The sequence below is a fragment of the Phalacrocorax carbo genome, chromosome 4 (genome assembly GCF_963921805.1).
Source record: "Phalacrocorax carbo chromosome 4, bPhaCar2.1, whole genome shotgun sequence".
Classification (NCBI taxonomy): Eukaryota; Metazoa; Chordata; class Aves; order Suliformes; family Phalacrocoracidae; genus Phalacrocorax; species Phalacrocorax carbo.
In genome coordinates this window covers 18,970,935-18,989,698 of record NC_087516.1, presented here as the reverse complement: position 1 = coordinate 18,989,698, position 18,764 = coordinate 18,970,935, and the positions used below count along the sequence as shown (strand labels likewise).

General features: G+C 39.8%; 1 protein-coding gene across 4 annotated transcripts in view; it reads right to left on the bottom strand.

The window, feature by feature from the left end:
* Positions 1 to 18,764, bottom strand: part of SLIT2 (slit guidance ligand 2) — a 283,621-nt gene that overhangs the window by 115,073 nt on the left and 149,784 nt on the right. For all 4 annotated transcript variants that reach the window (XM_064449221.1, XM_064449223.1, XM_064449222.1 and 1 more), the window contains exon 5: positions 5,728 to 5,799. In XM_064449221.1, coding sequence (XP_064305291.1) covers positions 5,728 to 5,799 — 72 coding nt within the window. The remainder of the gene's footprint in view (positions 1 to 5,727; positions 5,800 to 18,764) is intronic.

The window sequence follows — 18,764 nt, the reverse complement described above, 5'->3', positions numbered from 1 at the left end:
GGTATTTTTGGTATCATTTGATGTTGCATGTATTTAGCATCACAAGACTGCCATGATGTTGGTGTATCCCTTTCTGTCCTCTGCCAAATATTGATTACCTAGCAGAAGGGGAGGTTGGAATCTTAGAAAATCTTACATACTTCAAATGGCAATATCATAATCATCAGAGCAGAGGCCAAAATCTACTTCTCAAAAACTGAGCATAGCACTACTGTCCTTTCAGCAGTATTTCACATTTGTTTGTTGTTTTAAGCCCAATTATTTTTCTTCCTAGTAACCAGATTCAAGAAACAACCCATTCAAACTTATAATCTGTGCAGCTAAAGCATTTTCTTACCATCTTAAATACAAATCAAATTCCTGATGCTGAGAAGATTTTAAACATCTTTCACATCCAGTGTGAGCACTGTATCACCAGGGAGGGTTATGAAACCATAACTAACATGCATATTAAAAAAATCTGTGTGTAATTTCCAACTTATATGATAATTTCTATTTATTAAAAAAACAAACCACAATGGGTGCCACTGTGTTCTCTGAAGAACCTAACTCCTTGGTGCATATTCTTCTTCCTGAAAAACTAGCAAGTTAGGAGTAACTTTCAGAATTATATTTCCAGAATTTGCACCCTAACTTCTGTCAAGTCCCAGATCAGCAGCTATATTAAAGTGGATTGTTCTTCAAGTCATTGCCGTTGAACAGGAAAATCAAGACTTTGAGACAGAGCAGTTAGGGTTTTTTTTTCCTACATATGGAATGCCAAAATACTGGATACTGGGCTTCCAGTCTGGGGAACCTGTACAAAATAAGCTTTCTTCATTTTTTGTCACTTCTGAAGACCTTCATTCTTTACCAAGTATTGGGCTGTATTGGTGAGAGTGAAGCCAGGACACTCTGTCTGGCATTTGTGACATGACATCTGAGTTGTGTATCTGGTCTCACCCTCGCCAGCAGAAGACAGGCACTGACATGCTGGGCTGAGTCCAACAAGGACCTTCAAGACAGGAGGGCTGGAGCAGGTGACATTTGGAGAGAGGCTGTGAGAACTGCATTTATAGAATCATAGAATCATTAAGGTTAGAAAAGACGTCTAGGATCATCAAGTCCAACTGCCAGCCCAACACTACCATGCCTCCTAAACCATGTCCTGAAGTGCCACATCTACACATCTTCTAAATACCTCCAGGGATGGTGACTCCACCACCTCCCCGGCCATCCTGTTCCAGTGCCTGACCACTCTTTCAGCAAAGAAATTTTTTCTAATATCCAATCTAAACCTCCCCTGATGCAGCTTGAAGCCATTTCCTCTCGTTCTATTGCTTGTGACTAGGGAGAAGAGACCGACCCCCCCCACCTTACTACAACCTCCTTTCAGGTAGTTGTAGAGAGCGATAATGCCTGCCCTCAGCCTCCTCTTCTCCAGACTAAACCACCCCAGCTCCCTCAACCTCTCCTCATAAGACCTGCTCTCCAGACCCTTCACCAGCTTCGTTGCCCTTCTCTGGACACACTCCAGCACCTCAGTGTCCTTCTTGTAGTGAGGGGCCCAAAACTGAACACATTATTCGAGGTGTGGCCTCACCAGTGCCGAGTACAGGGGCACGATCACCTCCCTGCTCCTGCTGGCCACACTATGCCTGATACAAGCCAGGATGCTGTTGGCCTTCTTGGCCACCTGAGCACACTGCTGGCTCATGTTCAGCCAGCTGTCAAGCAGCATCCTCAAGTCCTTCTCTGCCAGGCAGCTTTCCAGCCACTCCTCCCAAATCCTGTAGCACTGCATGGGGTTTTTGTGACCAAAGTGCACTTGGCCTTGTTAACCTCATAAAATTGGCCTCGGCCCATCGATCCAGTCTGTCCAGGTCCCTCTGCAGAGCCTTCCTACCCTCGAGCAGATCAACACTCCTGCCCAACTTGGTGTCGTCTGCAAACTTACTAAGGGTGCACTCAATTGCCTCATCCAGATCATTGATAAAGATACTAAACAAGACTGGCCCCAACACTGAGCCCTGGGGAACCCCGCTCGTGAATGGCCACCAGCTGGATTTAGCTCCATTCACCACAACTGTCTGGGCTCAGCCATCCAGATGTTTTTTTACCCAGATAAGAGAATACTCGTCCAAGCCATAAGCCGCCAGCTCCTATAGGAGGATACTGTGGGAGATAGTATCAAAGGCTTTGCTAAAGTCCAGGTAGATAACACCCACAGCCTTTCCCTCATCTACTAGGCAGGTCACCCTGTCACAGAAAGAGACCAGGCTGGTCAGGCAGGACCTGCCTGTCATGAAGCCATGCTGGCTGGGCCTGATCCCCTGGTTGTCCTGCACACGCTTGGTGAGCTCACTCAGGATGAACGCTCCATAACCTTCCCTGGTACCGAGGTCAGGCTGACAGGCCTGTAGTAACCCGGATCCTCCTTCCAGCCCTTTTTGTAGATGGGCATCAGCCTTAAGAAGAAAGGGAAAAGGTGGGATCTTATTGTTGCCTACAACTGCCTAAAGGGAAGGTATAGACAAAGCCAGACTCTTATAAGACAAGAGGCAAGAAACAAGTTGGAAAATGGGAAATTCCAAACAGATATAAAGTAGATTTGTGGGGGCTGATGTGGTTTGCTGGGGTTTTTTTGGTTGTTTTTACTATAAGGGTGTGGCAGGTTTCCTGGCTTGTCAATTCTCATAATACTTTGCCCATTTTGCTTTTAATTTCTACAGAATCTCTACTGTGAATGGTTTTAAGAAGATGTCCAGAAAGGAAGTATCATGGCCACATTTTATGGAAACTAGACAGCTTCTTCTGAGAAACATTAAGAGAACTCTAGAGCTAATGTATTAGCAGGAAGTAAAAAGATCACAGTAGTATAATCAACCTTAAAGGAAACAATTTCCTTCAGATAACCTATGTTAACATCTAACTCCATTCTCTCAGTGAAGACTAGAAGAACATTCTTTGGATACAATACAATGTTTTCCAAAATATTCCAACTCCTGATTTGGATGGAGAAATATTTAGGGGGAGTAAGAGAATGGTGAGTCTCCATTTGGGAAAATAAAATACATAATCAGTTCAACCTCTGAGAGATATGTTAAACTACCTTTGAAGCAGCTTACTAGAGCTACTGTATGGGATGGTCACCTCTTATTGCATTTAAAAAAGTCTCTTTATCTGATATTGAAATTGCTGTAATTAATGTTGGCTGACAAAGCAAATCCTGAATTTACAACAGGTTCTAATAGAGGTTGTACCCTCACCTATCTCATCCATAAGTTTGGTTAACGTCTTTAACATTATGGTCAACTACTAGGCAGTTACAGAAGAAATGCTGAAATTAGAACAAATATTGCATTGTATTATGACAGTTCTCTGTAAGTATATACAAATATTTTGTTCCTGGACCTTAGGTTAATCACCCAGAAGATGCTCAATTCCTTCACTTCATAGTTTCCTTTTGTGCAGAGTGATGCTTTCTACACCTATCACTCACCAATTGTCTCCTTAATTTTCTTGAATGATGAAATAAAAATAGTACAGTTCTTGCCATCACCCTTCTGTAAGTGTAGTGTCCAACCCTAGAAGGCTAGGGTTCAAATCTCCTTCTTGCCTAAGTTTCTGGAAAGGCTCAACAGCCTGATCTAGTTACATAAATGCTGTTCTAGAATCCGCCCACCTCACCTCACAAACTCACTCGTCATTCTGAGATACCTCACACCATATAAGGTGGTCTTCCTGAATGACCAGGAATGTAGGTAGGTAGCATTTACAACACAGAGAAATGTATTTCTTAGGACTTTCAGCTGTACTGGGATCATAAAGATTTTAGATTACAGGTGTTTTTCCTTTTTTTTTCTCCCTGGGACCATCGGTAGTATTTATGCTATCACAATAAACTATATGCCACAGATATGATTTGGGCTTTGTGGCAATGCTATGGCCTTTATGAACGGTTTTGTTTTAATTATCTCCCAAAAGAGAAAGGCTTTAAAGGGCAGATCTACTGTTTTATGCAAGTTTTAGACATAATTCAGGTCCCTCAGCTTGAAAACACACACCAAGATATAAATATTATCTTAGCTAAAGATTAGCATCCTAATTAGGTTTCTGACTGGAACTATCTCACAATGTATAAGTACACTTATTACATTCTAAAATACTGCCCTCTCACTAGCAAAATCTTAATGATGCTGTTATTTTTACTACCTAAGTTCCTTTCTGTAGCTGTATCAATTTTCAAATATAAAATATCACGCAGAAAAATGCAGGGTTCTCCTTGCAGCCAAGCCTCTTTTAGACCATGAATAATGATGAGACCAGTTCTGAATAGAAAATCATAAAACATCAATTAAACAAAGTAACAAAGGTACTTTGAGAAGCGCTTGCATGTTTTTGAACATAATAGATTTGAACATAATAGTTTTTCCGTTGAGATGTGGTAGGACTTAGTTGTGGGGAAGAACCACGGTTAATTAAAAAAATAAAAAATTTTCTAAATATCATATCAACTAGGCCAAAATCCTGGGCATTCTGCTAAACCTTTTAAAAAACACCCTCCTAACTGATTTGTGTGCAATGTTGTGGGCAGCAGAATGAAGCAGAGTCCATCACAGGAAGACAGAAATGCAAAAGGCTTCCTCTCCAGCCCCCTCTTACTGGGGATATGACATCATGGCGTTTCCTTCATAATCACAAAGCACTCTGTTTTCAAAGTCATACAGCTAGAAAGTTCATCTTTCTTTAACACTGGCAACTTCAATTAATAAAAAGTATATACTACAATAAGATAGTATATTTTGTGTATATATAAATATATATATTACAATAAAAAGTACATTAAAACCTCATTCAATAGCCTAATACTTCCCTATTTTTATTGATGCCACATAAGATACTAATTACATTTTTTCACAGCTGCATCACACTGGCAGCTCCATAGTCCTTCTGGAACCCACTAGTGTATGTCATCCATCTTTGTTGGTTGTTTTCATGCAATAAGTCCTCAGCTTAGAGCAGGGGTTATAGCTTTTGAATGCATGACCTTATATTTCCTACTATACAAGTTCATCACAGTCTTCAGGTTGTTCAGCTCTTTCAGTCCACTAAACTGATCTACCATTCTAAACAGAAGGTTGAAAAGTCACTGGCTTCCTTTGTCTTGAAACTCACATATCTCCACATTTAGAAGCCATAAGAATTCAAAACCTTCCCATGAACTTCAGGGCCACTAGCTCCAGGAAAGCAAGTATCTGTCTTTTAGAAAAGACTTATTTTACCACAGAAAAAAACTGTGTAAGAAAAGTAGTCATCAAGTACAAAAATCTATGCTAGCAAAACTAGATAATAGCATGATTTTTCTTTCTTTCTTTTGTACAAGCTAACAAAAAGCAAACTCTTAGACCCAAGGCAAAATTTTTATTCCACATGAAACAATGAAATGTTTAAAATAGGCTGACATTCAAATATTAAACTCAGGTTACCATAAGCAAATAGTTACAGTGCCTTGTTGTATTCAACTCCATTTAAGTGTTTTAGATTTCATATAGGGCAATTTTAGGATGCTTAAGATAAGTTAAAGTATTTTGCCAAAACAAATGGTACATGTTGTCTGTATGCAGCGATTCCTTAGGCAGCTATAAAAGTGCTTAGGAAAAAGCGATCTCAAAAGGACAACAAAAGGACACTGTATTGACAAAGCATTACCATTAGAATACATACAAGAGAGAGGAAAATACTTACAGATTTTTTATGTCTACTGCTCCTCGGAATGCCTTCCTTGGTATCGCTTGAATCTGATTTTCGCTAAGATCACTAAGAAAAAAAAAATTAAATTAAACTTAAAATGTATGTCGTTCTATGTATAACAGAAAGAACACGTAAGGAAATAATTTCAGCCATTACAGTTCAGTCAATGTTTCCAATGAAGCTTATTTTATTACCCTAACTGATTTGCAGTTCAAGAAAAAGAAGCAGCAATAATACTCAAATTAGTTTATCTGTACTGCACTAAGTAGCTCCTTTACAAAACAGTAATATATATGCCCAACAAAAAGCAGAAGCATTACATAATTTAACAACGAAGGTCAAATGGATTTAACTTCTGATTGATTTTACTTTTCAACCCATTCCAAACTCATGACATCAAATATTTGATAGTATGTTCAGCTTTATGCAAGGAAGACCAAAATCAAGCAAAAAGTGCAAGTAGCAAACTGTTGAGAAACAAGAGCTATCAAGTTGTATGACATCTGAGACCAATATATTTCTGATCTCAGAAATATATTGTTGTGGACTGGCAAGCACCATATATTTTAAAAGAAGGCATCAAAAACCATCCTGCAGCAGGTACCTAATGCTCATCCCCAAAATCCCTGCATGACCAGCTGCACCAGGCTACCTGAAACCAGTGTCTTTTCCAAAAGAGAAATATTCATAAATAACTTTTTGCTATCAATATAAATAAACAACACTTTTTCAGAAATTTAGAAACCCTTTTGGCCTTCACAGTTCCATGTTGGAAATAAACCTACAGAACTGAAGTAAAGACAGTAGCAGGAGACAGAAAAAAAAACACAAACCCAAAACAAAATCAGACTAGAATCCAGGGCTTTTCACATATGCTACACCGCGTTAACAAGTAATTCAGTGCAATAGGAGATGATCAATAGATTAAAGTCGTTAGTGCTATATCTACGCTGTATGCAGTTTGAAGGTTTCATTTCAGATTATAGTTTTGTGCACTGGACCAAACGTTCCTACCACGTACATGGTTCACAAATGTCTGAATGCCTTCAAAGGGACCTGTCTACCTTGTAGCCTTAAAATTAAGAAATCAGATCTTCTTTTCAAGGCCTTCAGAGATGCATTTATCTATAGACATCATATACACAAGAAATTATACAAAGAGGCTTGCTTGAGCATCTGAATAAAATTTAGAAACAAATCAGATTTATACAGACTGTATCTACACTAGGATTTCCAGTCAAGTCTGCAGAGCAGAACTACATTTCATTTTGCTAAAACAAAATCAGGCCCTTCATTCCAGAAGCATATCAAACGCACTCCAACCCCTAACAGGAGACATAAAATTGCCCAACATCTTGCTTTTCAGAGACGTCTTTTAAATTACCTTTTCAGAGACAGCTTTTAGGAGAAACATTGCAAAATGGAGCATAGAAATAAGAGATCTAGTTTAGATGAAGTGAATAAGCAAGAATCATCTAGTTGATGATTCTTGTCATGCTTTTGACATACTCTTTCCCTAAAACATAATCTAGCATAAGCTCATGTTTCCAGTTATTAGTAATCACTCCTGGAGATCTCTTTCAGATTTACAAACTTAAAACAAAATAATTTGAGGACTTCACAAAACTCCACACTGCCTGAGTCTAACCAAATTTACATCAATATAATCCGTTTGAAAAGAATTATAAAAACAGTGACAGCAATTTTGTTTTACCTAATTCACTGTTAATTTATGGAAAATCACATCCTATTTACTAAATCGTTCACAGTTCAACTGCACTGCAATATCTTGCAAGGTATATTTAAAACTAGTCCCAATTTTACTATTATTAACTGTGTGTGGAAAAAGAGAATCTGTGAGCTGTGATTTAATTTTCAAACCACCCAAGTAATCTTGAAATGGGATATGACTCTTACAATAAATTCACTGGCAACGAATGAAAAAGCAGCCTTCAGCATTTGTTATGGCAACATGATTTAACAGCCTACTTCCTTTAAAAAAATTTCATTATAAGTATAAACAGCAAATATTTACATTTACACTTCCGTTTAATTGACTAATACATTTTACCTATGTAAAAATTGTGCGTAAAGTGGCTAAGTTAGCAGTAGTGATTTGTGTCATGATCAATGATTAGTTTATACTACAGACATATGTATATATCCACGTAAACCACTACCACAATCATAAATATATACTGCAATAGGCAATGGGCAATGGTGCATTACGCTTTTTATGACAGTTAGTAGAGTATCATCATTCAACATTTTATATCATTAAAAAAAGTGGAAGATCAACAAGACTGAGACGATATGTACATTACTGTTAAAAATCTAATAAAACATAATGGTAAAAACTTTCTTTCTTTGACTAAATGCAAATCTTAGCATGAATACAAGGACTTACAAGGAACAGTTATTGAGCCAGGTTCACAGAATCACAGAACGGTAGGGGTTGGAAGGGACCTCTGGAGATCATCTCATCCAACCCCCTGCTTGAGCAGGCACACCCAGAGCAGGGGGCACAGAAACGCATCCCGGCAGGTTTTGAATGTCTCCAGGGAAGGAGACTCCACAGCCTCCCTGGGCAGCCTGTGCCACTGCTCTGGCACCCGCACAGGAAAGAAATTTTCTCTCATGTTTAAGTGGAACTTCCTGTGTTCCAACTCATGCCCATTGCCCCCTGACCTGTCATTGGGCACCACTGAAAATAGTCTGGGCCCATCTTCTTGACTCCTGCCCTTCAGATATTGATAAGTATTGATGAGATCCCCCCTCAGTCTTCTCTTCTCCAGGCTGAACAAACCCCGGTCTCTCAGCCTTTCCTCCTAAGGGAGATGCTCCAGTCCCCTGATCATCTTCGTAGCTCTCTGCTGGACTTGCTCAGGGAGTTCCCTGTCCTTCTTAAAGTGGGAGACCCAGAACTGGACACAGTACTCCCAATGTGGTCTCATTAGGGCAGAGCAGAGGGGGAGGATAATCTCTCTTGGTGTGCTGGCCACACTCCTTTTAATGCAGCCCAGAATATTGTTGGCCTTCTTGGCCACAAGGGCACATTGCTGGCTCATGGTCAGCTTGTTGTCCACCAGCACTCCCAGGTCCTTCTCAACAGAGCCGCTTTCCAGTAGTTCAGCCCCCAGCCTGTGCTGGTGCCTGGGGTTGTTCCTCCCCAGGTGCAGGGCCTTGCACTTGCTCCTGTTGAATTTCATGAGGTTCCCCTCGGCCCAGCTCTCCAGCCTGACCAGGTCTCGGATGGCAGCACAGCCTTCTGGTGTATCAGCCACTCCTCCCAGCTTGGTGTCATCAGGGAACTTGCTGAGGGTACACTCTATCCCATCATCCAGGTCATTGATGAATATGTTGAACAGGGCTGGACCCAGCACAGACCCCTGGGGAACACCACTAGTGACAGGCCTCTAGCCAGACTCTGCCCCATTGATCACGACCATCTGAGCTCTGTTGTTCAGCCAGTTCTCAATCCACCTCACTGTCCTCTCATCTAACCCACACTTCCTTAGCTCGTCTGTTCCTCAATAAAGAATGCACTGAGATTGTATGTGTGCATATGTAAGTCTGTGTGTATGCACATGTGAAAGAGGGCAAACTAATAGCATGCTAGATTTACCGCTGGGTCCACAGTCAACAACATTTCCATGTAGCACAGGCTCAAGTAAAGTACACTGTTCCTTGCTAATTTTAGCACATTTGAAATACGAACTACTTGACTGCAAAGGCTCCCAGCCTTCCTGTGCAAGGCACTGTGTAAAGCATCCCTCTAAACGTGCAGAGCTAAGTAAGGTTGGCAAATGTTGTTGTCCAAGAAAAATCTTTTTGCAATGCATCTGCTGGTTTGCAAAACTTTCTTAGAATTGTTTATGTAACAAAAGTGTAAGTTATTCATTCATTCCTTCCTTCATTGCAAAATTCTACCTCACTTATAAAAACTATGATTTTCAACACACAATTTATGCCCACTTATAACAGGAAAGTTTTTAGTAATTACTTATTGATTGTTTCAACTTTTCATCTGCTCAGTTTAAAAAAGTTTCCTTATAAAAACCTTGAGGGGCTTAAACAAACATTCAACTTTTTCTTCTTGCATAAATTACAGTTACATTTCACACTGCAGACCTTACAAGGACTCAATAAGAAGTTGCTGTGTGGTCTTTTTTTTATGATATTTTAACTCATTCCACTACAATTCTTAGATTGGTCACAAAAAAAAAAAAAAAAAAAAAAGGAAATAAAAGGGCACAAGGAGCACAGGGTACACTGTGACTTTCTGGGTAAATGGGGCAAAAATCTGTTTTGTGCATAAAACCAGACTATTTGGCAGGTCATTATGTTACACTGATTTGACTTTGCAGCTTATATTCCGCTGTGATGAAAGATGCAAATCTCCTTTTCAGCCTGATGGTCATTGTTTTCCTGCACTAACTGTATGAACTTCACCTCCCATTTCAAAGAGGCAGCATTTGAATACTGAGTATAATTTATGATGGCATGTAGTACCCCTAAAATGAGAGAAGGTCTAAGCATTTCAACAAAATTTAACCCACGAAACAATAGAGCACCCTACTTTTACAGAACAAATCTGTATTTTTGAAAGAAAAGGATGGAATCTGTCTTCACATTTGAAACCAGCAATCTGACTGAGATACTTTCATCGGAACAAATTATTCTCCATAATTATTACAGCCCAAGACCTTAAATCAAAATCTAGCATACCTCTGGAACAGCAGATTTGATTAAAAAATGCTTTGTAAACAGCTAGAATGAAAAAGCCAAGGCTACCCTACAATTTTATTTTTTTTTTAAATAAAGCACGATGGCCTAGTAAGATGTTTTGATAAATTCATCTTTATGCAGATTCTAGATGTCTTACAGGATTCTTTCAACTAGACTGTTCTTGACTCTATTATATCATTCCTAGAGAGATATATTCCAAATTATTAAGTCTGAAGTGGAGTACTTTAGACATTGACTCTTCAAGAAAATTCCTTAGCGAAACTTTGTGGGCTTCATTCACTGGCTGGCAGAGCACCTTCAACCACCCAGCCTCCAACACACTTCCCTGCTCATATAGTACCAAACCAGTGCTCAGGGCCAAAACTGCCTTATACAACTTCAGTCTCTTTTAGTGTGAAACATCCTCAAGCCAGAAGGCGGCACAGTAATACTGGGGTTAAGTAGATTTGCACACAAAAAGCCATCTGGGCAAGTTAGGCTGGCAGTACCTGAAAGAGGCTCTTTGAGAATGCACAGATGAGCACCCGTGCTGATCTGATGCGACTGCACCATCCCGTTTCTAGCGGTTTGTTTCAGATATGTTTAAGCTGAGTATATGTCAAGCATTCTTCAGAGTTGTAATATTCTGGCTGCAGCCCCATGTCCTCAAAAGCAAAACAAGCAATCCAAATCCTTATACCACACCAAGCTGAAGATACACAGAGGAGAATGCACAAAGATATCTGACTTTTTGCCCAACCATAGTGATTGTTTGAACAACTTGCATACTTCTCCCCCCCCCACCCCTGCCCTGAAGGTCAGCTGTGTGTTTCTAAATCAGACACTAAATATGTTGCACCTAACTAACTTTTTTTAAAAAATTAAGATAGCCTATCCAAGTATTCAAACCCAGCAGTAAAACAGAAATACAACAGCCTCTCTAAGATCCACAGTCTCATAAGTCCTGCAATTATTCTGCTTACATAAAATACAACTTTTTAAACAAACCTAGTCAAGGCAGTTTACATGCATGGTATACTGATAATCACATATGTCTCATCTTTTAAAGTAATTTCCAAAGATTAAGGATTTAATTCTGATATTTTCAATGACACTACAGTCTAACTTGTCTAATTTGAAATTATGCCTGGAAGGATGTAGATTTCTGGATTTCACAAACTGATGGAATGGGGAAAAAAATTAGTAACCAAAAAAAAAAAGAAACCTCTCATCCTCACCCTCCCCCCAAAAATCAGCCTCATTTTATGTATTCAGTTAATTATTTTTTTCTCCTCTGGGATACATTTGTAATCATAACACATTATGCTTTGTGGAAATAGCAGAAAGACCTTGCCAAACCTACAGGACAGGAATGGTACATTTCTATTTATCATATTTACTGGTTAGTAGATAGAAATATATAAGAGAAAAAACCCCAACCTAGAATCCTGCTAACATTTGAAATTCATACCAATAGAATATAATAACCTACTCTCACAGAAAACCTCAAAAACTTATATATGCTGCTGCTTTTTTATCTGAGGATAAAGCCCTCAGATAACCTGATATTAATGAGCCTGATAGAGTGCTTCAGCTCTTAAAAACTGCAGACAGTACTGCATTGCAGCTATTTTATTACTCACCATGTATGGTTCCCAGTTGAATATCCCATTTACCCTTAAAAGAAGTGCTAAATTTTTAATTATATAAATTGAAACACCACATATAATATCTATATCATATGTTGCTAAGGCTGTATCACAGTTTTCTTGTGTGGCTAACACCATTGTTTGTTCTGAAACAATAAATCTTTTGAAGATGGCAAACCTGCTTGTAAATTTAATTACTTGTAATTTTATTTTCCTCTACGGTTTAACCTCCCTCTGTGACTGACCAGTGATATCATAAATCCATACTGCCACTCTCTACTTTGTAAAATACTGAGTACCTGGGAATGAGTAATGTGTCCTGGTATTTAAAAGAAAAGGCAAAAATACTGCCTCAAACTAAGTATTGAATACTTATCAGTTCATTTATGCCAGTTCATAAAAACAGCTCAGAAGGTGGCTATTCCATGATCAGCATCCTTAATCCTTATTTAAATATATCTGACACGAATAAAGTAAGCCTTGCTTAGTACTTCTTTCTTACTGGAAAACAATATTTTTGACATTAGCTAACTATATTCTGAACGAAATCCCCCATACATACCATACAGGGTAGCAAACTACCAGAGATAAGGAGACTCCGGGGCATTTAAAGAAGTAAACTGAATGAGAATTTCTTTAAATTATTTTACTGAAAATCAAATATATGAATTTGACGTGGGGGTTTTCACTTGGAATACAAAGGTGGTGGAAAAAAACTCCCATATTTTAGAACAGGATAGGACAGTTCATTTGGAAAGGACCTACAATGATCATCTAGTCCAACCAAATGATTTTGGTGGAAGAAGTAACAGCTTGTCACAGCATTAATAAGATATTTATCACAAAATAATAAAACTAACTAAACTATTCATGTATGAATATCAAATGAAACCCTCCTTTTCAGCTATTTTCACTATGATTTGCTTTTTCCACAGTACTATTCATGTTCCTACAACATACCTGCATCTGAGTACACCTTAAAAAGTACAGAAATTTAGGTGGTTTGGAGAAGACGGACACTACTTGTTCATTAAGGAGCTCTTTGGAGAGGGAGCCTGTGAACCTGCTCTGGCACAAGCTACTCACTGGATTCTGGACTTCATTAAGATGTGTGTGAGGTCTTGGGTGGCCCGAGACACCTCTCCAACCACAGTTGCCTTAATGATGCATGCCTTCTAAAACATCGAACCTATTCCAGAGCAATACTGCGATTTGCAAGAGCTATTATGTATTCCCCTGTTTTTGCTGTTATGGAAAATGAAGTACCCCACCACACCCAGAGTCAGGGAAGACAGCAGCGGTAAAACCGAAGCTCCTGTAAGATGAAAACTTGCTGTGACGTGACAGTGTAAGGGAAGGAACCATGGCCCCAGGTTTCAACTGTGTCTTTGTATGGCTCAAGAGAAGGATGGAAAGAAATTATTTCATATTATCATTAACACCAGCAGCTGCCTCTATTCGCAAAAGCTGCTGTAGCAATGGACTTTCCAACGCAAAGAGGACGGAATGAAATGGTAGACTTTTTCGTGTTTTGCTAGAACTCTGATTTGGATTTCAGTCCGAAAATGCCAGACAGTTTTCCTCTTTCTAAATTTTAATAATAAATATGTACTTCTATTCTGTGTTACGTGGTTTGCATTAACATGGAAAACTTTTGATCAGTTTTTTTTTACTGCACATGAACCTTCATTTATCATCACACAACGATACTCTGAAATTGTAAAGTTCCAGTATGACTAGGAATTTAATCTAAGACCTTTTCTGAATGCTACAGAGGCATGTCTTGGCAACCACTAGTTTTACTGTATTAGGATAAGGTATGTATGCATGAAAATTAATCTCAGAATTATGTATTGAGAATCAAACCAAAGTATGAAGTCTTCAGGAACACAGATGCTACTGAACTGTTACATTATGGTGTAAATGCAGGGAGAGTATCCTGGAGGAATAGTTCCTCTAAAAGTAACAGCTCAGGTGAACTGAACCTATTGAAGCATGTTTCAAATTACCTCATGGTAAAAATATAACTCATTGTAGCATGAGCTTACTAAACAAACATGAGTGTTTTATTCTATAACACACAGGTGTTTATTCTATGTTCAGCAAATATATTAATATATATGAACAAGTAAGTACTCTTCCAATCAGTCAAATGAAACTTCTCCAGTTAATTGTTACAATACTGACATATGTATCTGCATCACTTATTTATGAAGATAATCTTATACCCAAATGGTTTCTCATGTTCTTTGAGCAAGGTGTAGCTTTTTGGCCAGTCTACAGATCAGTTAAGACAGACAGAATAAGGAAATGTTTAAAAAAGTATATGCTTAACAATTCAGCCTAAACTCTTGTTCTAAAAAAAAAAAACAACCAAACAACCAAAAACCAACAAAAAAACCCACAAACACCAACACCCTCCCCCAAAAAAACCCGAAACCACAAATTCTGCCACACCGTTATTCTTTGACTACAAAATAAACAATTTAGCCTCTTATTAATTTCAATGGGTTTTTGTTTATTCTTCAATAAAACATCCAGTGCAGCTATTCCTCTTCATAATGAAGATACAAAAGGAGCAATACTATCGGCAGTGGCCGAGATGTCTCTAGGCACATATTTATCTCCTTGTGAAGATCAAAAATCTGAATTATAAATTCTAGCGTTAGTTCTGTAAATCATTATTTCTGGTTATATCATCATTCCAACCTGCTTCCCATAAAAGAAATTAAATTTCATGTCTGAGAAAAGTACTATTCATCTCCTTTTACAGATAGAGAAGACAAGGTAGTATATATCAGTGGTAGTATGTATCAGTACCATGCTGAGGAGCACAAAGCAGGTGAGAAAAATTTAGATAGAGTTGTAGGTTCTCTCTGCATCACTAATTTCCATTTGCTCTGTTTACTCCCTAGAGACTCAGATGCTGTACACCGTAGACACATAATCCATTCCCATGGTAAAGCAGGATCACTCCCTATGCCACGGTGTGCTACACTGCCCAAGCGAATATTTAATATTTCACAACACAGGGCAATCACCACTGCAATATGGACAGAATTATGAGTCACAGCAATTTCTATGGCAAGGAGTGAATCTTCCACTTTCCTAAGAATATTCAGACTAAATTTCCCTGCTCACTTTGATCTCTCAGTTTTTAATGATACCACTTTTCATGATATCACTGAAGTTTCTTTCAGTCTTACTGCTTCAGATTTTAAGCATTATCCATTTATAAACCTATAATTGAAATGTACTTGTTATAGCCATTGGTATATTATTATTCCTATTATTTAAGCAGAAGACTTTTTATCCATTTTATCTCTTTATTTATTAAAGCAGAAGTGCACATCATTTATGCATACAGTATGGAATATATACAACGAAAGAGAAGAATTAACAAACTAAACAATAGCAGTACTGGCAGTCTGATAATCTCAGAGTTTATCAGTACCTTCAACCTTACTATTTAGGATATTAGGATCAAAAATATAAATGACAACAATTAGTGCTAATCTTTTTTTTTTGTTAGAGAAACAGCCTGACTTTTCATACCTATCCAATATCATATGATATTGACTTGTTTATAATTTTGAGTAATTGCTAATTTCTGCAGAATGAAAATAGCACAAAGTGCAAGTACCAGGCCTGTCTTACTTTTTAACAGTATCAAATTTGGGGTTTGGAATAAGCCAAAACCTCCAATCTCAGTCTTGGCATGAAAGTTAATCTATGGGACACAAAATCAATTCTACTCTACAATGTCTCCAAAAGTGCACTTAAATCAATTTGTATACTCTGGTACCGTTTGAAAATAATTGCTTAAGGAGCTTCACCATTTATTCTTTCTTGTGCTATAGTGTCCTAGTTTAGCAAGTGCTAATTGTAAAATAAAATAGGAGTATTAGGACCACACATGTATTTTACTGGAATCTTAGAAATTATTTTTGAAAAGGAAAGCAGTCTTTATTAGTCTGTTCCACTAAATTCATATGTAATTCTCTTTTGTTTAGGACTACAAACCAAACCAAACCAAACAACCAAAAAAAACCCCAGAAATAACTACCTGTTGTAGCTCCTAAAGAGGAAAGGACCACCCACAATTTCAAAGAGAACGAACTGCAACACTACTTCAAATTTGGCTTCAGTGTAATCCTTTTGATAGAAAAAGACTCTTGAAAGAAAAACTTGAAGCTCCTAAGAACACCACCCCCACCCACCCCCAGCCCTCACCCAAAAGACAAACTTGCTGATTCTTGATCCCCCATAGAATGTCAAATTGGTCAAGCTGAAGGAAGATACTGAGCGACATTTACTGACTGCTGTTTGTCACGCACTTCTAATGGCAGTACTGTTCCCTTAACAGTGGCCAAGACAGCAGCACAGCTCTCAAGTGTGAGGATACCGGTGACCTACAACCCTACTTGGAGTTTGCAGAGTGGGAGGCAACTTTTAGCCATATGGATGTACATCTTGCATTTAATGTTTCAGAAATGATAATTTAGTCCAGCCAATAACTTGTAAAGCATATATAGTTTCTGTTCACTCATTTTTTCCCTTCTTTTCATTTAACCAGGTTGAAATTTGTGCTGGTTTTGGCTGAGAAGGGGTTAATTCTCCTCACTGTGGGGGTCGGCTACCTTTCCAGCTTCCCGCGCTCTGCCGCGTGGCGGGGGGGGGCTGGGAGGGGCAGGGCCATGGTGGGGGCGGCTGACCCCGACTGGCCAATGGCAGGTTCATTCCATACCATGTGACACCATGACCAATATATTGAGGTGGGGGCAGTTGCAGGGAGCGCGGAGGCGGCGCGGCGTCGGGTCGGCGGGCGGCGCGCGGCGCGCGGCTGCGGCGCGGGCAGTTTGTTCCGGCGGTTCGTTCCCCCTCTCCCCTCCCTCCCCCCCCCCCCCCACCCCGGGGCTTTGCGCCTCTCGTTGTTCTCCTTTACATTGCATTTCTACTGTTGTTTTCTTTTAATTTTAATTATTAAACTGTTCTTATCCCAACCCACGAGCGTTACCCTCCTGATTCTCTCCCCCATCTACCGGTGGGGCAGTGAGCGAGCGGCTGTGTGGGGCTGAGCTGCCGCTAAACCACGACAGTCTATTTTGGCGCCCAACGTGGGGCTCAAGGGTTGGAGATAACAACAGCTGCTGGTCACAGCACCATGTTGTCCTTTTTGCAGTTGGTGTTACAGATTGGTGTTGGTTTGTTGAGTCTGCTGTGTTCTGCTGTGATTAGTAATGTTTTGCCTACAAGATTTGTTATACAAACACTCGTTTTCAGCTTTATCTGGTATTTGGGGTTTTTGCTGAAACCGTTACTGTACTTTGGATACCACCTTGTTGAGGCAATTAGCAATTATACCTCCTCCTCTGAGAGATTTTATATGGAGGAAATACAGAATAATACCTTTGCAACTTTGTTCTATGATGTCTGTGCCTTTGTTACAACAACGTCTTTGTATCTTGAACATCCTTGGGTGGTTAAGGTGCACTTATTGTTAGTTTTTGGGCAGGTTGTTTTGGTTTTGACTAAGCAACTTAAGAATATCACCCAGAAATCTGCCCCGAGGCTTGATAGTTACGAGTGGCAGGGCATGTGGGATAGCATGGGCAAATACCTAGGGCAGTGGGCACCCCCAGTGTTTTGGAGTTTCACCCCCGAACAAGTGCAGAATCCTAAAAAACTAGTAGAATATTTGGAGAAAGTATGTTGTTACGCTGGGAACTCCAGAGAGACACAGATAACTGCAACATGCTGGGGCCTGGCCCATGCATACCGAGCCCTGCTCAACAGCATTCAATGCCCCCAGGGGGAAGAGAATGTCTCTGGATTGAAATGCAAAGTGACTGGCGCTGTAGACAATCCAGCCCGGACGACAGGCACTGCAGCCACTCAAACCCCCACAACAAGTACCGGAGCTAGCTCAGAAAATAAACCCGTACCAGTATCAGTTGCCCCCATACACAAGACAAAATATTGGAAGCGGACATCAACTCGTTTAGAACGGGATGATGAAGAACCAGGGCCATCGCGGGGAGAGGAGGGAGAAGTAATAAATGAAATAGAGACCACCCGATCCCTGTCCTTAAGCGAGTTGCGAGATATGCGAAAAGATTATAGCCGTCGTTCAGGTGAGCACATTGTCACCTGGCTGCTCCGATGCTGGGATAATGGGGCCAGTAGCCTGGAACTAGAGGGAAAAGAAGCCAAACAATTGGGATCCCTTTCTGGGGAAGGGGGCGTTGACAAAGCAATAGGAAAAAAGCCACAAGCCCTCAGCCTCTGGAGGCGACTCCTGTCTGGAGTGAAGGAAAGGTATCCCTTTAAAGAAGATGTTACATATCGCCCAGGAAAATGGACAACTATGGAGAAAGGCATCCAGTATCTAAGGGAATTAGCTGTGTTTGAGGTGATTTATGGTGACCTGGATGATCAACGGTCATCCAAAGATCCAGATGAAGCCGAGTGCACACGACCCATGTGGCGGAAGTTTGTACGGAGCGCACCATCTTCGCATGCAAACTCATTGGCAGTGATGTCCTGGAAAGATGACGAGACACCAACGGTGGCAGAGGTGATAGATAGACTCCGAGATTACGACACAAATATCTCTTCCTCGCTTGTCTCTGCTGTGGAGAAACTATCCCAAGA